General features: G+C 35.8%; 1 protein-coding gene across 1 annotated transcript in view; it reads right to left on the bottom strand.

Annotated features, from left to right (window-relative positions):
• LOC107654504 (syntaxin-binding protein 4-like) overlaps window positions 1-11,128 on the bottom strand; it is a 38,193-nt gene extending 27,065 nt beyond the window's left edge. The window contains exons 1-5 of the mRNA XM_016441588.1: window positions 10,950-11,128; window positions 8,290-8,363; window positions 4,406-4,501; window positions 1,942-2,011; window positions 1,661-1,735 (exon numbers count right to left, since the gene is read on the bottom strand). Coding sequence (XP_016297074.1) covers window positions 1,661-1,735; window positions 1,942-2,011; window positions 4,406-4,501; window positions 8,290-8,363; window positions 10,950-11,017 — 383 coding nt within the window. The 5' untranslated portion in view covers window positions 11,018-11,128. The remainder of the gene's footprint in view (window positions 1-1,660; window positions 1,736-1,941; window positions 2,012-4,405; window positions 4,502-8,289; window positions 8,364-10,949) is intronic.
• Window positions 11,129-18,454: the final 7,326 nt, after the last annotated feature.

Genomic DNA, 18,454 nt, shown 5'->3' with positions numbered 1-18,454 from the left:
CTGATGTGTACCAAAATCTGGATAAATACCTGTAAAATCGTAAAGCCAACAGTGGCCCAGTAATATATAATATCCTTGTATTCTAGCGGCTTACTCACTCATTTTAACTAGAAGCTGCATGAATCGGTGGTTTTTGTAAAACATTATTTTTTATTTTTTTATTTACAACTTTTAAAAATAAATTTGTACAGTGTACCGTATGAAAAATGGACATTCATTTTGAATTTTGCTAAATATTACATTTAACTGTTAAATTGTTATGTTTTTAAAGATTAATCTTAAGTGAGCATTTTAGGTGAAAGCAAATTGTAAAGTAGGGGAAATGAGCAAGCATAATTACATAATACAATACTATAATCAAAAGTTTGGGGTCAGTACAGTTTTCTTTAAGAAATGTATACTTTTATTCATCAAAGATGCATTAAATGGATCAAAGGTGACAGTAAAGCTGTTATAATGTTGAAAAATACTGTTTATAAAGTGTCTAGAATCACAGTGCTTCTTCAAGAAATTAACCTGTGAATAGCTTTCTTATAATTGTTTCTGTATATTAACATAAAATAGGAAAAATGACTAATTTCACATTTACATGAAAAATGGGGGGAAATAAGAAAATTATAAATGTTCACGCCTGAAAAATGATTGCCCATTACTTGAAAACAATAGACCTAATTTAACTAAAGTTTTAGAGAGTGAAAAGTCACTGGCATTTCCATAAGCAGGAATGCTGTTTTTCCATTTATAGTGTTTTTCTAGTGAGTGAAGTGAACAGTGGAAGGAGGCAGTATGGGAGCCCTGTGGGCCCAAAGCTTGTCTTTGAATAGCACACCAAGAGACTCACATGCACTGCCAATACTCAGTCAGATCTAGTTTATGAACAAAATTATTCATCTTTCATTGAATAATTGAACATGTCGTCTAAGGGGTGAACATTCAAATGAAAGATACTCAGGTCAGATATCCATAGATCAATATCAGTGGATGAGAGTGTTCAGAAACGATGAAAAATGTTGGTTAAATGTCACTCTGTGGCAGGTTGGCGATGAAAAGGACTATTAGCAGTAAAGTCTGAAAAAAACAGCAACAAACAACTTTAGCTTAAAAAGCTAAATCTTTAGTACTAATTTTTAAAAGATAATTATGAATTTTAATTATATTTTTTTTATATATTTTTAACACGCTACTGTTCAAAATTTTGTGGTCTGTTGGATTTTGTACAGTTTTTGAAAGAAGTCACTTATGCTCATCAAAAATACAGCAAAAACAGTAATGTTGGTAAATATTATTACAATTTAAAATAACTAATAATTTTTTTTTATTCTTAAGTGTAATTTATTCAAATGTCTGTGATGGCAAAGCTGAATTTTCAGCATCATTACTCCAGTATTCAGTGTCACATGATCCTTCAGAAATCATTCTAATATGCTGATTTTCTGCTCATAATAGCATCCTTGCTGAATAAAAAAAAATGTTACTGACCCCAAACTTTTGAATAGTAGTGTATATTTTATAATTGTGGCTATTGTGCTCAATGTGGTTTGATAACATAATGTTTTTTTCTTTGGAAGCTGCTTTTAAAATCAACTTTTTTAAAGTCTTAATGGAAATGAAGTTTGTGATCTTCAGGGCTGTTGTTATAATGGATCGATCAGTGGCTTACCTGGCTTCCTCATCTCTGGCTATGAGAAGGCGCATATGATTGGTTGAGGATGCTGCTCTAAGAATGTCCACCGCTCTGCAATCAAACAACAATATCAGACATAAAGTATTTTAAAAGTGCTTAAGTTTTCTGTTAAAAGAGGTAAAAGAGAATAAATGACCAAAACATTACAATCCTTAAGGCATTTTCAGACTTAATTTTCTCTATAGCCATCACAAAAAGTTCACACAAACAGAATAGAAGAATATATTAATTAAAAAGTAAGAGAGCAAGGTATGTACCGTTCACTTGTCACGCCAATCAAGCTTTCACCATTCACCTCCAAGATTTGGTCTCCAGGCTGCAGGTTTCCTAATAAAACATTAATAAAATAAAAACCATAAAGACCATAAATAAAAGCCCATGAAATGACTTGACAAATATATATTACACACTATACAGTATTCTTTAGATATTATTATTAATACTTTTTGCCATATTATCCTTTATTTTACCAGGAATTATCCCATTGAGATATAAATCTCTTCTACCAGGGAGTCCTGGCCAAAATGGCAGCACAGCAAGTTTCACATACAGATTAGACACACATAAAACAAAACAAAAAATAATAAATAAAAAAATATTATCCAACATCATATTAAAAATTACATAAAACATTCACAAGTTTCTTCCAGGTAGAACTCCAAAAGATTTCTAAAAATATTCAGAGATGGAATTGTTTCTAACATCACAACACTCTGCATTTCATTCCATAGCCTAGGACCATAGGAGGAAAAGGCAGTTTTGCCAAATTCAGAGCGTACTCTAGGAACAGTCAAATGTAATTTGTAAGAGTTTCTAGTGCTATAATTACAAGTATAATATGATAAAAGATTACAAATATAAGTTGGCAGTTTACCTAATAATGCCTTGGCAGACAGACTACCGTTCAAGACAGACTACCGTTCAAGGGGGTTGGTAAGATTTTTTCAAAAGAAGTTAATACTTTTATTCAGCAAGGATGCATTAAATTAATCAAAAGTGATAGTTTAGACACTTATAAAGTTACAAAAGATTTTTGTTTCAAATAATTTTTTTTTTGTATTTTTGCTGTTCTGAAAAAAAGGTATCATGGTTCTATAACAAAAATATGAAGCAGCACAACTGTTTTCAACATTGAAAATAATAATAAATAAACATCAGAATGATTTCTGAAGGATCATGTGGCACTGAAGACTGCAGTAATGGCTGCTAAAAAAATCAGCTTTGCCATCACAGGAAAAAATACAATTTTAAAATATATTAAAACAGAAAATGGTTATTTAAAATTGTAAAAATATTTCACAACTGTTACTGTTTTACTGTATATTTTTAATCAAATGAATGCAGCCTTGGAGAGCATATAATAGCCTCTATCAACAACATTTAAAAAAAATCACACCAACCCCAAACGGTTGAACGGTAATATATACAGTCATTAAATATGTAGTACACTTTGAAGGAGTCAGAAATGAAGGCATTTAAGAACTAAGAACATAAAGAGCTAATTCTGAAAACCTAAATAAATAAAAAAGATACTTTTTTTCACGCTAAGGAAATTGCAAGGTGACTGTGATGTGAACTTCAATACTGTTGACCTTGACCAACAGCCCTGTATGAGAAATAAAAAGTAAATAGCCCAGAATAGATTCCCAAACTGCATTTTGGTTTAAGATATGGCCATCATTACTGTTCAAAATGTTTAGTGCCATAATTTGCCAACTCCTAAAGTGTTTTAGCAAACTGCAGCAGTAGAAGAGACAGCATACAGCCCTCAATCTTTTTTATTTCCGTAGGACATATTAATAACATCTCTCTCAAATGTAGGTCAGGGTTACGTCTTCTCGACCCCTTCTACCATCACTTCTGAGATATCTTGTCAGAACAAATCAAATCTGGAAAGGAACAAGCTGTTAAAGTCTCAAAGGGGTCACCTATGTCCTACTCACTTCACTTCAGCCAAATATCACCTTTCCAGTGTCAGATTTTACAGTCACCCTGGATTATCGGTACTGTGAAAAGCTGTCTAGATTCCCTCAGAATATCTGTCTGCCAGGTAGATACCGGCATGCTTGGTTTGTCTTTCCACCAAACCAGAGAAATCAGCCAGGAAGCTTACTGACTTCTCTGAATGGTGAGCTGAGACGAATCGTGTGAGCGGGGCTAAAAACAAGCAAAGCCCCCTCAGAGCGCATGCGCCCATATAAGCTCCCATATACCCCGTGCTCGGCAGCAGCAGAATGGGAGACAGACACTAATTCCAGTCCGTCAGGGGCATTAACTGTAAGCACAGGGATGACGCTTCACACATGAGAGACTTAAGCAGAGGTATACGCAGTGAGACAGACAATCTGTTTCGCAGAAATGTAAACAGCTGCACTGACACAGATTCCTTTCTAATTTTGTGTCTGAATGTTAACATTTCTCAGGTTCAGTTTATGTGGCTGTTATACTTCACATTCAACAGATTTCAGTGTAAATGTAAAGCTTATCTCTAGATGCCACAGTAGATGCTTAACAAGATTGATTCATTTTGTTTATTAGCAAAAGCTAATATAATGTGGATCAAAGCTATTTAACTCACTGGTCCGAGCAGATTTCAAGTTCCCATGCTGGATGACTAGCTTCACCAGCTACGTTTTGCTTTGTTTAAAATATTTTAGGAGACCACCTGGATAAATGTTAAGGCAAACTGTGATTTAAAAAAAAGTCTTTGAGACAACTTACCATCACTGGAAGCAAGGCCACCAGGTAAGATCCTCTTCACATAAACGCCATATTCTTCTGCTGATAGTTCTTTAACACCACCGAACACTTTGATTCCTTAAGAAGAGACAAAGCATGCTTTACTCAAAGTAAAATATTCTTTCATACTTGTGTTTAGCTGTTGATATGTTTCAGTCAAATAAATGTAAGCCAAACACAAAAATCACACCGCGGTTCTTTACAACAGGACAGCATGGCCATTTTCATTGACAAATAAATGTCACTACATTGCCAGTATGCACTGACAATTTGCTCACAGGTGACTGTGAAATTAAAGATCTGAATGTTCACTATTGTTTTCTGACTAAACAGACTGTGAATCATCCTTTTTCTAACTAAACAAGAGGAGATAAAGCAGACTTATGTTTACCATGAACAATAGTCAGCTTTACCTGATGCCTGCTGAAAGCTTTAACTCTCATTTGTTCCCTTTTAGAAACCCAAAACCATTTCAATCAATAGTTAAAAACAAAAACATTCAACATTTAATATACTTTGTATTGTGTGTAATGTAAATTGTAGCATACACTTCCATTCAGAAATACATAATGGGGGTCAGTATGATAAAAAAAAATAATAATAATAATAATATTTTTATTTAGCAAGGATGCATACAATTGATCAAAAGTGACATTAAAAACATTTATAATGTTATGAAAGATTTATATTTCTAATAAATGCTGTTCTTTTGAACCTTCTATTAATTAAAAAAAAATAAATCCTGAAAAAAATATATCACGGTTTCCACAAAGAATTAAGCAGTTCAACTGTTTTCAACATTGATGATAAGAAACGTTTCTTGAGCATCAAATCAGTATATTAGATTAATTTCTGAAGGATCACATGACACTGAAGACTGGAGTAATGATGCTGAAAATTCAGTTTTGCCATCACAGGATTAAATGATGTTTTAAATTATATTAAAATGGAAAACAGTCCATTTAAATTGCAATTATATTTTGCAATATTACTGTTTTACTTTACCCCAAACTTTTGAACAGCAGTGTACATTATTTGTCACTTTGGTAAGGAAAGTAATCTTAATGTAACTATGATAAATACTGCACCCCAGCTGCTGTAGATGTGTCCATTTGTGTCTGATTTCAAGTCTGATAATAGAGGTCTTAAACGGCTTATGTTCAAATGAGTCTCCCCAAAGTAAGGATTTTCAGCTGACTCGGGTCAGTATTAGTTTTAGGTATTACACACATAAGACTTTCAGAGCTTCAGGTATATGTTGTGAGGTTTGCATCGCCCCTGAGGTCATCAAGTGGACTGAAATTAGTTTATTGGATTTCAGGGGGCCACAGCATCTCTGTAAAACTCCAAATCTCCCTGGTGACAGAATGATCTTCTTCCAGTGATGTAAACTCTGTGCTGCACTGAATCGATTACTAAGTGAGTTAAACACACAGGAATCCTGTTTCACTTCACTGAGTTTAAAGGTTTTGAGGTTAAGGGAATCTTTAAAGTTTTACATCGAATTAAATGAATGAAAAATATTTTCAAAATACTTTTTTTGTGCAAAGAAAACAAAAATAACTTCATTCAACAATTTCTTCTCCTCTGTGTCAGTTTTCGATGCGCATTCACAACAGCACCACGAGTACCATAAGTATTCTCATAGCTTCATAAAATTACGGTTGAACCACTGATGTCACACGGACTATTTTAACAATGTCCTTATACCTTTCTGTGCCTTGATCGTGGTAGTTCCCTTGCTGTCTATGGGAGGGTTAGAAAGCTCTCGGATTTCATCAAAAATATCTTAATTTGTGTTCTGAAGATGAACGAAGGTCTTACAGGTTTGGAACGACATAAGGGGGAGTAATTAATGACAGAATTTACATTTTTGGGTGAACTGTCCCTTTAAGAACAAGACGAGTCCAGTACAACATAAACAAAAAATACTGAGTTAAAGTTGTGACAAAACGGAAGTAGCAACAGAGCTTTTCTTCCATACTGTGTCTTACATCCGAGAGAAACGGAGGGGCAGGGACTTGTTCTATGCATCGGTTGTTGACTGGACGGAGGAAGATTTGAATGTGAGCTTAAGGTTGATTGTAAAGCCCTGTTACCACCAAGAACGATAACTATAAAGATAATGATATTAGCGTCCACACCAGCGGACGATATCGTCTGTTTATTTTCAGCGCACGCGCGTCTGCCGCTTTAAATTCTCGAGCTCGTTATAGCAGGATGGATTCTGATTGGGTGTCGATGTTTTTATCGTTCATCAGCTGAAAAAAATTGTTCTGAAAGTGATTCCAACGATATCGTTTCTCTGTGCCTTTATTGCTATAGCTGTGGTGTGAACTCTGCTATTCTTTAATATTGAGAACGATTTTTAGAACTATATCGTTATCGTTATCTTTATAGTTATTGTCCTTGGTGTGAACAGGCCCTAAGAAAGGGGTGGGATTTAAGCAGGCAAAATGATTGTAGGCGCCCAAAATACATTGACAGAGAAAAATCGGACTTTTCACCCAAAGACCCAAGTATGATATTTTGATTAAAAATTAGGTGGTAAAAAAAAAACTTTCGATGAATTTGTTCACAATAAGATCAATAACATGTAATAAGAAAACTGATGAACTTAGGGTTCATCTAAAAACAATTATATTGAATAAACTCATTGTCTAGATGTCAGTGTGAAAGGATGGCAGATCCCTTATGTGAGAGAGCAACTGCAAATCAATGTTGTCAGGCCATTAATTGTTGAAACAACAGGAACGAGCTTAGACGCCACCAAAACATGAAAGCCTTTAATGAGATGAGCATCTTTCACACCCATACCTGTGGATGATTCATTAGCAGGCCGTTCAGAAGCAGAAAACATGCTAAAAAGACACTTCCCTTGATGGACAGTACAGATGCTTCAGATTCGCTTTTGGTCACACGGTTTAGTCACACTCATGGAATAACAAATATCCTCTTTTTGCTTCAGGCTTATCTGGTATTAATAGACAGACAACGTATTGGCACTAATTGAGTTTTGAGCTGGTATTGCATATTAATAGATTCACTTCAAGATAAATCTTCAGAGTTGGAAGCACTTTAATGAAAAGAACTGCAACCCGGTTATCCACAAAGCATGTTCTTTACTAAACTCAAACTCAAAAAATGTCATGTAACTCAAAAATAAATGCAAAGTAAGGACTGTGTCCTGGAAAAACCCTTGAATGCTTATGGCAGTGTCACACTTAAGTCTGTACATGATAGCACTGCAAATATGTGTTGTAAAATATTTGATTTATCGGTGCTGTTTTTATTCAGAACTCCACTTCCTGAGTCTGTATTCATGGAAATGTCTCCTAAAACAGAAACGTCTTGTAACACAATGGATTGTTGACTCTGCAAGTTGGGATATAAGAAGGACAGGTTTAAGGAGCTTAGAGCTGCCTTCAAATAATGTTTTTGATCTATTGTGAAGAGGGAGATCAGGCTGCGGAATAAATATAACAAAGACAGCGCAAGACTTGAAAGACTGGAAAACAACCGTACCCTAAACCTATCCCATCGCTTCTCTCAGAGACTACCCCATACACCTTATTTCACTTCCCCATGGCCATTAGAGATCAGAGACGCATGCAGTACAATGGGCCTCATTAAAATTGACTAAAAGATGTGCTGCTCCATACCTTTCTTATGTCTTGAATAATTCTTAGTAACCCTTCATTCTCAATCCGCACGCAAAAGATAGCATTTATCAAAAAAATGTGATTTCTAAGGTGGTCCTCAAAGATTGAAGACAGAGTGTTCTGATAGAAGATCTGATGGAATATTTGGTAAATTATACAAACACACAAATGTACAATGAAATTAATATTTTAAGAGGCACTTACCTAATCCATTCTCACAGTCTGTAAACTCCATAGAATGCACTGCTCGATCTGCTCCATACGGACCCATCAGTGTCCTGTGCAGGATGGAGAAAAAAAGCAGCATCCATGTTAAAACATGGAAAACTTTGAACTTAGCAACAAAAGTAAGGCTTGTTAGATTCAGAGATACCTTTTTATGTGAATCAAACCCTTGAAAATCTGTTACATTTTAAGCTGGTGATTCAATTCATATCTGAATATTGAAAAAAATATATATACACTGTGAGTTTATGTGGGGGCGAATTTTCTGTACGCACTGTGCCTGTGGACTGTTATTAGTATCAAGACCAGTTCATTCCAGTGGGGAATCAGTATAAATTATTTAGCATGAATGTCCTGCTTTAGACAGGCTCCTCTTTTTCATGAGCTTTCTCATGAATGTGTGTGATTCTGATTTTTGAAAACTCAGTCACATAACAGTGATTATGTTTTACTTAAATCATTAAGTAAAATTAAGTAATTTAAAGGGGTCATAAATATACATCTAAGTAATATAATACAGTAATCTGGCGTAATATAATGTAGATGTGCTGGAAACATCAGATCAACTCTCGCGCTCTCTCTCTCTCTCGCTCGCGCTCTCTCTCTCTCTCGCTCTCTCGCATGCTCTCTCACACTCTCTCTCTCTCTCTCACACACACACACACACGCACGATGAGCAAAACTCCACATTTGAACAGTCAATAGCAAATACTTAAACTAATAACAAAACAGTCGCTGATTCAGAAGCGCCAGATTGTCATAGCAAAGTCAGAATTACCTCCTCTCCTAGGTTCACGAAACGGTCGTCCATAAAATGCATTGCTGTTCTGTTGTAAGTAATCTTAAAGATTCCTAAATGCATCTACTTTTGGAAGGCCAAATAAAGTGCTTTTGCTTTCGCCTAGAAACACACAGCGTCTCTCTGACATGGCTGCTTCAACACTAACTGTGGTTACTGAAACCACGCCTTCTTTCTTTGCGTGCACATTTGGGCGGCATTATGCAAATATTCCCACATAGTGAGGTAGATATGTGGGGGTGTGTTAGAACCAGCCATTTTAGGGGGGCGTGGCAGAGTCTTAACTTTGATAAAGTATATCTCTTTGGTTTTGAGACTTTAGTCTTTGCAACTTCAGGGATCTTATCTATTCACGAACAGCTTGTAACACTCCAAAGAGAAAGGAAAACTTGAAATCGCATCATATGACCCCTTTAAAGAACCTCAACCCTTTGGCAGTGGAAACACTGTTTTCATGCAGTTGAAAGAGGAATGAATATTATGAGGCCTCATTTTTAGTAGGCAATTTATCAGGACACTTACATTCTTTGGGCATTTTGTTGTTCAGTGACTTACCAGTACTACACCAGAAAGATTACATGCTTCCAGCCTTTCCTGCAGACTCACTGCAATGTCCTTGAAATTGTACTTCAGATTGTTTGAACCTAAGACTTCGTCTGAGGCTACAATTCAAGCTAAACATGCTTCACAAGAGTTACGTAACAGAGAGTGTCCACTGTCCCCAGCACAGCGCCCTCTAAAACAGACATTTAAAATAAGTAGGGGGTCAGTGGAAATCCAGAAAAATTAATCTTTTTAGGGATGTTAAAGTTCCTGGCACACGTTGAACTATCAATGTGGGACTAATAATGGTTATTTTATTCTAATAAGAAATTTAAAAAAACATGGTTTTCTGAGAGTTCATCAAATGTTTATGCATACCTGTACATTCAAGAATATTTATTAGTCTCCTTTTTTTGTTTCTTTTTTGCTTTGCTCACTGGAGATGTTTTCAATACATACTGTAAAAAGCGCTATACAAATACATTTGAATTTAACTGAACATGTTTACATTAACATAGTTATTTTTATACAAAGTAAATATTTTCCAGATCACCTATATTTGAATGATTTATTTTGTATTTTAGAGTAATGGACATAGGCTATACAAGCCAATTATTTAATTTTGCAAAAAGCATGTTGTCCTAGATGTCATGCTTAATATAGTGCTCACATATGGTCTTTGTACATGAAAATATCCAGCTGCCTTTATATTTTACAAAGTGGGTCCCTTGCAAATGGATCATCATTTTGGGTGGGTTCTTGGCATCAGAAAGTTTAAAAACCTCTGGTTTAAAACGCATAAAGCCTAGCAAAGTTGTATGAATTCCACGAGGTATGTATGAATGGATTTAGTGAGTACGCACAAATACATTATAATCTCTAGGTGATTAGAGCACATTAATAGTACATCCTTTATAGTGGTGTGGACTCTTCAAAGCATATAGCGGAAAAATTAAATCAAATACGCACTTTTCCACGCTTTAACTGCAGTCAATATCATTTGTATAAGTACGAATGGTGAAGTAACCGTCGTTCAACACAATTTACTCACGTTTTCCATTCTCTCGCCACTTATATTATTACCACGCTTTGTTAGTGACACACCTGAGCACAGCCCAGGTACCACAAAGTACCCCAAAGTCTCCAAAAACAGTAGCGGACGAAGTGAAGACGCGCGTTATGTCGACGCTTCTCTCAAGACCGCTCAAGCGCTTATTGCTCACTGGAGCTAATGAGCTGAAAAAACGAGCCGTAATGCAGCTCAACTACCACAAAATTACAAAACAAAGGTTTTTACCTGCTAATCATGACCGCTCCCTTGTACATGACCGAAAATGTAGGCATTTTGAAGAGATTTCTGCGCATCCAGCGGTGTGTACCGTATGCCCATTCCTCTAGTGATCAGCGCCTCGCGGAGGTCCGACACAGCGCGAGCCACATGATTCACTGCTACAGCCCTCTAATACAGATGATCTTAAACATCACCAATTTTGCCCACAGATTAAATCTTATGCAACAGAAATTAGGGGTAGTGTTTTTTTATATAGATAGATTTTTTTTGCCATTGTTTAACAATGACTGGAACAGGTGGTTCCCAAACTGGAAGCCAAATATTTGCATTCATGAAAGGACTGTGTAAAGGCTTAAAGGTGGTGTGATATACAAAGTGTTGCTGACATTAAGCTATTTCAATCCAAGGGGTCTTTCAAGGACATCAGGCTGAACTGTAGTATAGAAATACTGAAAAGTCTTTTGCATCGAGATCAAACATGATATGGGAATTAAAACTGACAAGCTACTGTGATCTCTTGAGTCTTCAAACAAGACACAGGATCTACAACACAAAATAATATCACTAGAACACACATCCAGATGAAGTCCATGCACAGTCTAGTGAAGAAAATGTGATGCAACTGCTTTTATTCAAGTGAAACATATAATTTAATATGACTAAATCAACCTTACTACACTTGGTCACACCAACAAATGTCATTGGAAAAAGTCTAATCAGACAGTGTAGCATCTTTTTCTTTTTACAGTATACTGAAGGACAGTTGTGATTTTTTTAACTTCCTGATGATGGAATCACATTGCCACTGTAGCTATTTCACTGTAGTCATGAAAAATTGAAAAAAAAAAATAGGAAACGCTGATGCTTTGGGGAGAAAACGACATTTGTGCAAAAGCAGAAAACTTTAAATCCTTGTCAACTCAGAAAGACATATTTAATCTCTCGACCGTTTCCATTTTTAGCAAGTGTTATTGTCTATGGTCATCCCATGCAGAGCTAGAGTGCTTTCCTCTCGCACAGCAATCAGATTTATACACACATGCTTGAGGTAAAATTACACAATATCTGAATTACACTGTCCAAATTTACTCATGTTTTTGTATTCTTACAATATCAAGTGCAATGTTTTCAAGTCTTTATGTGGGCTTCTTTGAAATGACTAACTGCATTCATAATGTAATGAAGTGACTACCTGTTAAAAGAGATTATTGTCATTTAGTGCTCTACAAACAGTATTGCTTGCGCCCTAGTTAGAGTCAGACTGACACTTTCCCTTAAATGCATTGTCACTGTGTAACTCCTCAATGTCATTTACCTCGACACATGTCCTGTGACTCAGAGACCACTTTTTACCGGCAACTTGAGCTACAATCCAAAACAAGTCACACAAGGTTGTACCACAAGCCTCTAGATTAGTGACTTTGTAAATATTCACAAAGGAAAAACTGGCCATCATACACTAAACAACTGAGGATCACGCACTAGACTTCAAAATTGTTCCAATCACAACAAAATCACTCAGAAACATGTGCCTTGTTGTTAGGAGATGCGTGACAAATGAAAACAATACGTTTTCTAAAATCAGCTGAAGATATCAAACATGTTTGATCTCCTCCAACCAGATGGGATCATAGTCTAAAGCTAAAAAATTGAGTCTGTGACCATCATACACTATGCAATTTTCTATGAAATCTGTCAACTCAAATCTGCAGACTGACTCTGACTTTTGGCGACTAGCAACTTCTCCAGACTGTAAATCGGCGGAAATCAAGCCAAAAGTCATGTATTCCAGCCTTTAGAAGTGTGCTTTAGTTTTTATGCCTGTTCTTTGTGTTGTAGTTAACAAAATGCTACATCTTGGATAATGTTAAAAGTGAAAAAAAAATTCATCAGATGTCTTATTTAACAATATAAATAATGTATCTACTGTACACAATCTGTCAAGTCTCTGTGATAGTCACAGTGACCGGACTAAGCCTTTCTTGTGCCAAACTCACAGGCTGTAATGATGTAATTTGAGGATTAGCTTTTACACACCGGGCCATGATAAGCTTTATTTTCAAAATGATCACACTAAACTACACAGACTTAAAGCATTCTGTCTGGCTTGCCTTAAATTTCTCCTGTAAATCCTCTCATGAGGTTAATATGTTAAGTGTGATTTGCACATTCACATATCAAGCCATGACTGGACAAAGTACTTTTGTGCACCATAATCTGCTAGGAGTACCAGGGTGCGAACTATGGGGGAGCTACACTCTTAAAAATAAAGGTGCTTCACGATGCCATAGAAGAACCTTTTTGTCTAAATGGTTCCATAAAGAACCTTTAACATCTGAAGAACCTTTCTGTTTCACAAAAGGTTCTTTGTGGCGAAAAAAGGTTCTTCAGATTACAAAAAGGTAAGAAAGAGATGGTTCTTTAAAGAACTTTTGACTGAATGGTTCTTTGTGGAACCAAAAATGGTTCTTCTATGGCATCATTTGAAGAACCTTTTGAAGCACCTTTATTTTTAAGAGTGTAGGGGGAGCTCAGCTCCCCTTAATAAGACATGGGCTCCCCTGAAAACGTGATTTGTGAAATTTTGGGGGGGTCTCAAAAAATATTGACAATGTGTTATTTTGACGTGCAATTTCAGTTGTGTAATGTGATCATCGTGGATTATTAAGTGTAAAATTGCAAAAATATCATTCATTCATGCATGACAGCGATTTAAACTTAATTCACTTCAATAAAGATAACTATACATGCTATTCTTGTCATGAGCATCAAGGTGTGGGGGCGCTGCGGTGCAAATTCCACTCATGTTTAGTATGTTAAACTGTTAACTCAAAGATTCGTGGAAAAAATATAAACGTTGGACTCTGGTCGATTCTGTGTTAAGGTAAGGCATGTTATTCGCAATTATGTGTTGTGGCTGGGTTGTTATAGGTCTGCGTGACTCTCGATGTCTTAGGCCTAATTGAACGGAGGAATTATGGTATTCTTCTGTAGCCTGAGGACGAGTAACTTTAACCGTTGTTCATGTGAACTCAAAGACAGCCTGATGCTTTGTTTATAGACTATTTGTGGGTGGCTGTTTGTTGTTTCACCTATCAATTCATGTCGATAAAGTATAATAGGGTAAATCCTGTATAGTGATTTATCGTATATAGTGCTTGTATAAAGCAAGTAGTGCATACACTTGTAGCTGTTATGTATCTTTGTAATTCATTGTAAGCCCCCTTTTGAGGCACGCGCAAGCGCACGACCCAAGTGGGCTCCCCCAAAGTCCATGGTATAGTTCGAACACTGAGGAGGACAACCTGTCAATCAACCACGTGCAGGGCCAGGTCACAGTCCCACGAGACCCTTGGTCCCCCAAACTCAACCGCCCCTCTTCACAGACACCTCATCCAAAAAAAAATGTGTTTTGGTAGACTAAAATAAAACGAATATTAAAAATTAAAAATAGCATTCCAGTGTGTATTTACTGCTGAAGTATTTTTAAAAATATTTTACTGTGAGGGATAGATGTAAGTACATCTTTTAAAAAAGGTGACAGGACCTTACTAGGATAGTTCACCTAAAAGTCTTTTTTTTTAAATATGAACTCACACTCATGTTGTTCAAAAACTGACTTTTGTTCTTCTGTGGAACACAAAAGAAGATAAATGTCTCGGTGTTTTTTTGTTTGTAACTGTTTGGTTAAATTATCATCTTTTGAAATCCATGACAGTTTGGAGCGACATGAGGGTGAGTAGATGATGTCAGAATTTTCATTTTTGGGTGAACTATCCAATTAAGACATCATATCTATTTGTCACAGCTTTGTATTTATTTGAAAAGCCGAAAAAAATTAATATCCTGATTAAGGTCTATAAGGCAGTATTTTGACTGTAACAGTCAATTTCACTGAAAGTAACCAATACAAGCTGAAAAACGATGATGTATGTATGATGCATCCTTACAACTTAGAAACAAATTAAATTCAAATTTCCATGCCAGGCATCTTCAGACTCCATCTATCTCTCATTCATACTCCAAGAATGATATAATTTTATAGACCAACCAGGAAGAAGTATCACTCTGATTGCCTCGATAAAAAAACTTTTCATTGGCGTTGTATAATCACTCTGTGACCAACAAAAGCTTATGATTCTTATACATTTTGTTCATCTAGATAATCTTCACAACATATATGAATTTTGAAAACTATATACAATTGCCAGACATGTAAAGTTTACATTAAGTTATAAATGAACTCCACCGTAGTCACATGACTTCACTGTCACCACCATTAAGCTTACGACAACTCTTGGAAAGTTTGAGGTACAGTAGTTTTCAGAAGCACAATTACAAACACAACGAAAAAAAGTGGCAAGTGAGTAGATGAGTTTTCCTGTTCGGCATGATGACGTTTAATGTCCTCGACAACTTCTGTAGTTCCCAAAAAAAAAAATGGAATTGCGTTAACCACATTCCTTATTATAGGCATTTAACCAACAACCCATTTAAAAAAAAACACTTCAGGACGAAAGAATCAGAAGTTCAAAAATGCTAACTCATTTCTGGGTTTTAGGCAAAGGAATTTTGTACCCTAAACCTGATGGGACACAGAAAAAGAGTTGTTCTGTGACGACAGAAGTACAGGACTTTTCATCTCATTTGCTCTAAAAAGTGACTGTGACTACATTTATAAAGCCTGATACTAAAAGTCTATAAATAGTTTTGAGGGCAGCCTCTGTGATACAGGAGGCAGCTGTTCTTTATTCAAGAATCTGCCCGAGAATGGCAGAACATGAAGCTCTGGCAGAATGGCAGATATTTAGCACTGGAAGGCTTAGCATAAGACTATGTGCTAGAAGACAATATGAGATGAGCTATTCAAATGTCCCAGAGAATGTTCTGAAAAATCCGACCTAAAAAATAAGCCAAAATCATCAGTTACTCATAGGACACAAAATATTTAGGTATGTATTCTATTTATGTCTTTCATAATCTTCACCCTCCAACCACCCCTGATCCACAAACTCACACAGACACTGGCTTTACTGTGCGGTGCAACATGCTGTAAAAAAGCATGTTTGATAACAAATATAAATCTGTTAATCAAAGAAAAAAATTAGGAGAATGTTCATATATGTTGAAGATGCAGTATTTACATTGTGCTGTAGATTTTTTTCATTGAAGCTTAGGATAAAGGGAACTATTAAATAAATAAATGATTAAATGTATATATAAATATTTGTACCAGTATCTCTAAATTTCATAAATTCTTGCTCCAAAGTGTCATATATCTCACCACTCAAGAATCTCAGAAAGCCAACAGCCCTTCAACCCTCTTAAATCGCTGAAGCTGTAAATCCTGTGAATGATGATTCATGACAGATTGTCTGTCCATGTGATTTCTCATGATGCAGAGAATGAATTTATACGGGCCATCTATCTATATCACGTATTTAGTGGCATAGAGTGAGTTTTTATTGTGATTCTAATTCTTTCATATATATTAGGCTTATCTGAAATGGATGTCTTACAGGAGAAAAGATTGTTCTCCATCTTCAGTCTGTTCATACCGATCAGAACTTCAGGGACCGTAAACAAATATACTGTAATTATCCATTGTGCAATACACACATATATGGATGGGTGAAATTTAACAAACAAGTAACATGAAAATCATATACTTGTTTTAGGCTTAAATGATGATGGTTTGTGTTGAAATCTTTGGCAAATGCATAACTGCTATTAAAGGGGTCATATGATGCGATTTCAATTTTTCCTTTCTCTTTGGAGTGTTACAAGCTCTTGGTGCATAAAGAAGATCTGTAAAGTTGCAAAGACTAAAGTCTCAAATCCAAAGAGATATTCTTTATAAAAGTTAAGTCAACCACGCCTAACTAAAACGGCTCGTTCTAACAAAGAAATGTTCTCGCAAAGAAATAAGGCGTAACTTTTATTCTCGCTGTAGTATTGTTGTTGCTGCCGCCATGTCAAATCGACACGTTTCAGAAAGGCGGGGCATAGAGGAGAAACAATAATGTACAGTATGTGGAAAATAATGTTCTTTTTTAAAATAAAAACACATTTCATTACACCAAATACACAAAATAATGTTCTTTTTAGTAACGTCATATGACCCCTTTACAATAATGCAAATTTTGTAGCAATTAATTGACTTTTATAGTTTCAATGCTTTTTAAAAATATGAATTTTCTAACTATAGTCTCCCAAATAATATGAAAACCGCATGTTTAATCATTTTAATAATATATCTGCCATCTTTGCTCTTTGGCATTCATTTCTAAACAATGGCTTTTGAGCCAATCACCTGAGCTGTAAATGCCATGTGACTAATTACGTTGGAGGGGAACTGATGTCACGACAACACTGCTTGACTAATGGCATCACAAGAACACACACAGTCTCAAAATCCTGAGCTGTGAACTGAAAGACATCAGACAGGGAAAAATATAAATCCATTTTACACTTTCAGGAGCCCTTAAAAAACAAAAGACATACATAATATAAACATGGTGCTTGCAAAAAAATATATTTTGTCAGAATGCATGCCTATTTCTGCATGAATTAGAAACATGTTACCAATTTCTAATACACATAAATGAATAAATAAATATTCTCACGTACCGACCGTCACGCAGAGAGCACGTGATCATGCAGGATACACATGCACACTTCACAAGATCTCACAACTGGATCCGACTAAGTTTGCAAGGTTTGTGAAATTAAATTTTCATTAGTCATTCAAAGATTTGTTTAAATGATATAAATGCGTATTTGCTGAATGCTGACGGCAAATGAGAAAGTATTATAATGTTTGCCTTTCTATTACTAATAATATTAAAGCAATCGTTAAAATACTTTTTGTATACATTTTAATTCCTTTGTTTAACAGTTCTATCTGATTATTAGATAGACTTCTATCCATATTAGGCCCTGTCCACACGAACGCGGTTATTTTTAAAACCGCATCTTTTTCTACGTGGTTTGGCCGTTCGTCCACACGCAAACACAGCACCAGACTGGTCACTGAAACCGAACATTTTTGAAAATGCCTGCCAGGGTGAAGTTTTTCAAAAACTCCGGTTTCAGTGTTATCGTGTACGTTAGACAGCGGTTGTGGCTAGAAGGGATACAGCAAAAGCCGGACGCTAACAATAAATTGACTTTTCTACTTATTAGATTGTGTTTTATTAACGTCTACACCAACCCTAAACCTACCCCTTACAATAATGCAAAAATAGTAATTGTTGTACAGTGTGAGAAAAATTGGGCTATATTGATGTGCCCATGCCCAGTAGTTTTTGCTGTATCCCTTCTAGCCATAACCGTAGACAGCGAAACAGGAGTTTTTGGCTTGTGACGTAGGCGCCTGCGCTGTTATCTCCGCCTACTAGAGACTTTTTCAGGCTTCTGATTGGCCAACATGGCTTTACGGTTGAGATTATATCGCCACCTGTTGGTTTGGCATGCTCTTGACAGTGCTTCATAGCATGCGTTTGCATTTT

The sequence above is a fragment of the Sinocyclocheilus anshuiensis genome, unplaced genomic scaffold (assembly GCF_001515605.1).
Source record: "Sinocyclocheilus anshuiensis isolate Anshui unplaced genomic scaffold, SAMN03320099.WGS_v1.1 scaffold419, whole genome shotgun sequence".
In the NCBI taxonomy this organism is placed as follows: domain Eukaryota; kingdom Metazoa; phylum Chordata; class Actinopteri; order Cypriniformes; family Cyprinidae; genus Sinocyclocheilus; species Sinocyclocheilus anshuiensis.
This window is presented reverse-complemented; position numbering and strand designations above follow the sequence as displayed.